The following is a 6,684-nucleotide window of genomic DNA, read 5'->3' as shown; positions in this document are numbered from 1 at the left end:
GCAAACTAATTCTGACTAATGGCATAGATCCATTGAACTAAATCCTCGTAGTGGGCTTCTCTTTCAGATCCTTTGTCATTTGGACATACAAACTTATCTCCTCCACCATGGCTGAGAGCTTGCCACGTTGCAGAAAATCGACGTTGATGACCCCCAACCATCCCCCACCTCAAGCCTATGAAATCGCTCCTCTACATAGCACATCCTAATACTCAATCATATACACCCGAGGAAGGGGGTTGGTTATTTCATTTTTTTACCTTTTATATTTTTAATAAATTATTTTTATCATTTTATGTTATATAATTTTTTATTTTTATTTTTATGTTGATAGGCATGTTTATTTTGGAATACGGCTTCCAAAATTTTAATTTAATTATCAAGAATTATTAGGCTTATGGTAGGTATTTAATGTCCATAGAATATTCTATAATGTTCTTAGTGGTACACACAAATCAAAGGTTGAGATTACCTTCTAAACAAGAGTATACATGGATATACTAGATGCTTTTGACCAGTGTTTCAGTGGGAAGACCTAACCAGAACCAAAAGTTTACTCTTCGTAGAGAGGCATATGATATCATAGTGTTCAAAAAACAAGAAAAGAATAGACATAAGCTAAAAGGAAGGCCAAATTTTCCACGAGAATAATTTTTTGTATCATAAAACAAAATAAGCTTGATTATAACATACAACTAAGTAGATGGATTAGAGTCCATAGTTACAACTTGAATGGGTTCCTCATTTTTTCTGGAGGTGGAATACCAAGGTGTTTCTCTATGTGATTGAGGCATTTGTCTAGGTCCCTCATATGATGAGGAAAATTCTCCAGAGAGTGTAGGATGTCTTCTTTATACTCAAAGAAATACATAAGGATTCTTTTGAGGAGAAATTTCAAATGACAATAAAAGTCTATGATGTACATGGGTTGAAATGGCCACGTTTTTGCCCATTATCCAAAACCCAATCTGCCAATTCTGCAAGAACCTTTGTGTCTGAGAGTAGATTTCATTAAGGGGCTCCTTGTTTCTCCATATGGGTAAGTTCTTGCTAGATGGGGCCTGAGGTGAGATAAAAAAAACCACGCAATTGATTCCTCTAGGTAATGGTCCATATGTGAATTCCCCTTAGAGACTCATTCTTGGTAATATGTGCACATTGATGGGGCATGGTGAGGGGCCTTAATAAGAATAAAGAGAAATTTTTAAGAGGGGTGAGGGTACAAGAAACATGCAGAAAGAGAGGAGCCGCGTTTAGAAGGGAAAGATCCAAGTGACTGAGCGATAGAGGAGGCTAGGATCTAGTAAGGTAGAAAGAAATAAGCAATCCACAAAATGGCACAAAAAGGGTGAGCCAACTTAGGAGGGAGTGCATAGGAAGACAATGCCTACCAAAAAAACCAGCAAAGGAAAGAGGATAGACCTAGGAGTCAAACCAAAGAGAGCACATAACATGAAAGAAAACTAGGAAATGCAAGGAGAGTGCCACAAAAGAATGGTATGATAATATATATCAGTAAAGAATTGAGATGTAGAAACAAATACCAGATGAGGGGAGAAATACAAATAAAAATCTATTAAGAGCACTTGTGCTAATGGCATTTGACGTCAGATAAATGCTCATCTAACAGGAAGGAGTTAAAATCAAAAGCAACATTGTGTATGTTGAACCTACGAATAGAGGGAAATTGTTGGGCAGGTCATATACTCCAGACTAACAGTTGGAAACTCCTGCTAAAACTCCAGTTAACAAGGGAGTGCTGAATAATTTTGGAGCAACAATTGAAAGATAGAGGTGATAGAATATGGCCTATCTAAGGCTTGAGAGGGTGGGCCAACCAGTGACCCCAATTTAGATTAGTGAAAGTTGGAGCTTGAGGATAAAATGGGGGGCTTTGACATCTAACCACACATATTGTGAGTTGAATCATGAAAGAGGGAACCATAAATTGCAATGGGGTAGTATTGAACATCACAAGCAGAGGCCTAGTGAGCAGTGTAGCTGGATGGTAGATATTCAAGACTATGGTAATGATAATGCATGAGTTTAAATTAATTGTAATTAGCTTGCATGTGGCGAGGCCTCGAGATTCATATCGCCATTAACACTCTTTATGGGGGCGTGTTGCCACGTCCCTCACTTGTCCAAGTGGGGCGGTGGCAGCCCCCCCTGCCCCCCACTCACCCCCCCACTCTTTATGGGGGCGTGTTGCCACGTCCCTCACTTGTCCAGGTGGGGTGGTGGCACCCCCCCCCCCCTCCAACACCATTTTACACGGTATATACCCTATTCGGGAAGTCAAAGGATGAGATATATTTCCAAAGTATTTATGCTTTGTTTTCCGTTTTAATTAAATTCATTTATTACAAAAAATGTCATATGAACAATTGCCATATGAAATTAGTTTTCTATTTTTTAGGTTTTTACATTAAAATTTTGTTTTATTTATTTATTTTTTGTTTAAAGGTTTTTTTTCCTTATTTTTTCTGAAGAAGGTGTCTTGCCCTTTTTTTGAAAAAATTTCATTTGTTTTTCGTTGACTTTTCGCTTTTTAAAGGAAATATTATTTACAATTTTTTTCAACTTAATTATTTTTTAATGCAAATTATTAGAAAAAATTCATTTAACTAAAAAAAAGTGAAGTGATATTGCCTTTGTATTTAGAGATGATTTTATGTTTTTTATTTTTAATTGTACCACTCATTAAGGCTAGAATGTCAATTAATTTGTAATTTAACCCCACAGATAAAGTAAAATAAAAATTAGACAAACTTAAAAAACTCTTAAAAACCAACCTTTAAAAAAAGTTGATGATACTTTATAAATTATAAATTTTCAAATGTGAAAAAATTGTGACCCGCTCCCCACCTCTCCCCCCAAAAAAGAAGAAGGGGGCGGGGGTGCTACCAACAACACCAGTTTTCAAAACGAGGGTAAAAATCACCACTAAATGTGTCCTCTTATGACTTGGTAATTCTCTTTTTGAGTTGGTAACTTTGTTCTTCATCTCTTTATTTTAGCTTCATTGTTGGTGATAATTTCTCTTTTCTTTTTTCCTTGTTCATGTGACAAGGCACCCCACTGTCCAACCTTTTGCCCCCAATATGTTTTTTTTGGCTTTGTCTTATCATTCTAACTTAATCATTGGTGATAATTTATTCTTCTTCTTCTTTTCCATGTAACAAGACAACCCATCCTCCAACCCATAGAAAATGGTAAGCCTATTCTTTAAGGCTCAAGGTTATACGACAACAAGGCTTGAAGACATTACAACTATATATTTGATATGAATTTAACATGTGGGAATTGGACCTGGGTATAAAAGATAACAATCATTAATCCCAACTACTCGAGATATATCCAATTAACATAAGTGATGATTTCATCAACTAAAAAAATTAATTAAATTCTAAAATAGTAAATATAAACAAAGTAATTAAATCTCACACATTGATTTTATGAGATATCAAAAATAACTAACTAATAGCTTAATAACCAATATTGGAATATGAGAATAGTGCGAGGGGAGAAATGGAATGGAGGATCATCAAAAGTAATGAAGGGGAGGAATTAGTTGATTATTTCCACGCCCTTTCAGAGAAATTGAAGATTTTTGTTTGCATGATAATTTGTCACATTCGTCGATATATAAGGGATGTATAAAGTTCAAATTAAATATCTTCTTCTAAAATTTTTATTATTGAATGTCTACAATTTCATGTCATTAAATTTAGGGATTTCTTTTTTTTTCTAGAAAGAAAATCTTTATATTGTAATGTGAAAAATACATACAAAATGATTTAGCAGATCTGGAGATCTGAAGGAGCGCCATATAACACAAAAAAAAAACAGCGTGGATCATCTTACATGTGCGGCTTGCATGAAACAGATCAGAACAATCTGGAAAACATCTCCGATAAACTTCTGATAGAAAAATCGACCATTATGACTTAACCTGTATGTGCACCTATGTCAAAAAGAGCAGACCCCATGGAGATCGATCATCTGTCCGGGGAGAACAGAGCGGAGACAGATTGCAAGACGAAATCTGCGGAGAGAGTGGAGTCTTCAAAAATCAACCGATTTCGCCATCGCCATAGAGACCAGATGGTAATGGGGAGAATGGGGCGAAGGGATTTTTGACGCCCCCACCAGGCAAATGCTGCATCCACAGAGATGAAACATAGGTGATGAAAAGAGAAATAATTTGCAAGGACATACCAGATGTGCTGGGCAACAGAGCATTTGAAGAAGAGGTGAAAGTTTGTTTCCTCGTCCATTTTGCAGAGAGCACATCTGCTGGGACCATGCCAAGATCTCCGCCTCAAGGTGTCCCAGGTTAGATTCTTGTTGAAGAGCACCAACCAGGAGAACAAAATGACCTTGAGAGGGCAACGAATCTTCCACCAGAAGACTGGGAAGCGCCGCGATGCTGGAGCACAAGCTGAAATGAGATCTGCGTATATATCTTTTACAATAGCATGAGGAGCAGAGAATGGGAGAGACCATGTAAGATGATCAGCTACATTGGAGCGCAGAAGACCACCCCGCCTGAGAGAGATTGAGAGGTCAGACCAGAGGGGGATGAGGTCGAGAGGGAGGTTGATATCATCAGCGTCCCGGAGAACAGGCTGGGGGCCATCCCATTCCTTTATGATTTGATCCCATGTATATAAGCCCAATCTTCGAAGGAAAAAAAGAAGGGGAGGGGGAAACTGCAAAGTTCCCTTGAAGCCAGCAAAGGAGTCTATCCCAATGTAAATCTTGCTGCCTGTGTGGATATTCCATTTGAGATTGCCGAGGAAGTATCGATGGACCCTCCGAAAACTTGACCAGATAGCAGAGCCTCTTTTGGAGCCAATGGATTCGAATCTGAACCAGTAATCAATTCCCCTGCCTTTAAGGTATTTCTGCCTGACAATGTCACTCCAAAGGCCGGATCCATAAACTCCCCTCCACAATGATTTGCAAATTAGAGCTGTGCCAAAAATTTTAATATTCAGAATACTATACATAAATTAGTGTGAGGGTTATAACAATATTTGATCTCTACAATCTCATGTCATTAAATTTAGGGTTTTTCCATACGCAAAAAGGGCATTATTTTTGGTAGTTTCACATTTAACCACTTAAGATAGAACATAAGATAAAATTCTAATGGTTTATCACATTAATTTGGAAGAAAAATAATCTCAAAGGGTGATGGAGGAAAGTATATCCAATCATGGACTTTTAAGCTTTACAATAATTATTGATGTGGAAGATAGAGTGGAGGTAGGTTGCACGTCATGTAAAAGAGATATGGCGGTGTGAGATAAGTCTTCTCCCCACTCTAAACTCATGAACGTATCCTCTAAAAACCATTCCCTCATTCAAATTTTGGTGATTAACTTTTTTAAAATATCAAGGAAAATCTCTATCATTCGTGAAAATCCTATTTTCTATGATGAAATAAAATCAACTTTAACGCGTTCATAGATCTTATAAATTTAAATAGTTGCTCTCAAAATTATCTTCTTTTACATGTCTATATTCTCCGTCATAAAAAATTCAATGTGATAGGTTCAAACCCTTTGAAAACCTCCACATCCTTAGGAAGAGGAAAGTGTAAAAATAACGTAACTAGGGTAAAATGAAAATAAAAATGTTTTTGTATATTTTTGGATACGGGAATACAACATAATTTTATTCATGATTTATATATGTAATGATGATATTATTGATTCTGGATGATAATGTTGTAAATTATTTGTTGTACCATGTAGGTCATTAGTTCAATTCCCATGGGGTTAAGTGTTATGAGTAAGCTACTAATTTTTGCACTAGGTACATTCTTTAGAATGAGAGTAAGTGCTTGGGAGCTTCCCAAAAAGTTATTTTCAAGGAAAAAATAATGATACTACCAAGCGATAAATTATAATGAATTGTATCCAAAAACACAAGAAATGTGTTAGTGTTGCAGTTTTTAATTCTTTTTTTTGGTTGATAAGATGTTTATAAAACCATATTACTTGTTAACTCGGTATTAGATGAACATTTTAAATCATAAGTACGAGCATGCGCTCCATTTACAATTGAAACAATTGATGTTTATGTGGATGAAATTCCCAATTGGGTATTAGTTAAACAATCCACCACGTAATTACAAGAACTTTGTGTACAATTTAATAATTGAATCATTCAATGTTTATATAAAAGTTGTTTTAGTCTTTGCTCATAAACAAAAACTAAATTTGCATGTGGTCTTGGATAAAATTTGATAGGTGAAAGGTGAGTCATGTGGTGATTTTCTCATCAAATATAGTTTAAAATCCACCCAAACCATCTATCATTCTTTACTTAAAATGTCAAAATAGAGTAATGACACTTTCAATATCATCAAATTTGATGAATTGTTTCTTTTTTAAATTCCAACCCACTGGATAAGTAGAAGGAATTAAGTATTTTTTTTTTACTTAGGCTTTTTGTTTCATTGTCATCCTTATTGAGGGCCATTTTATACTTTGGAGTTAGGACATTACTTGTTTTCCAAGATTTTTCCTCAACATCCCATCATGTTTCACAATTGACCAAATAATTAAGTTATATTGCACCATATGTGCCTAAGTGCCAATCATATGATTATAGAACCATGGGTCTCCTTGCTTGCCATGGTGTGTTGGTGGTTCTTGGATTATCACATGG

At 35.9% G+C, this 6,684-nt stretch overlaps 1 protein-coding gene across 1 annotated transcript; it reads right to left on the bottom strand.

Annotated features, from left to right (window-relative positions):
* Positions 1–4,001: 4,001 nt before the first annotated feature.
* LOC149252641 (uncharacterized) lies at positions 4,002–5,015 on the bottom strand. Its single transcript, XM_089454219.1, has one exon. It carries the CDS (start codon positions 5,013–5,015, stop codon positions 4,002–4,004), a length of 1,014 nt encoding a protein of 337 aa, XP_089310345.1.
* Positions 5,016–6,684: the final 1,669 nt, after the last annotated feature.

This window comes from Pinus tabuliformis, chromosome 7 (assembly GCF_031772625.1).
Source record: "Pinus tabuliformis cultivar Carrire ecotype Pingquan chromosome 7, CPIR1, whole genome shotgun sequence".
Lineage (NCBI taxonomy): Eukaryota > Viridiplantae > Streptophyta > Pinopsida > Pinales > Pinaceae > Pinus > Pinus tabuliformis.
Note: the sequence above shows the minus strand (reverse complement) of the source record. Positions and strands in the feature narration are given on the sequence as shown.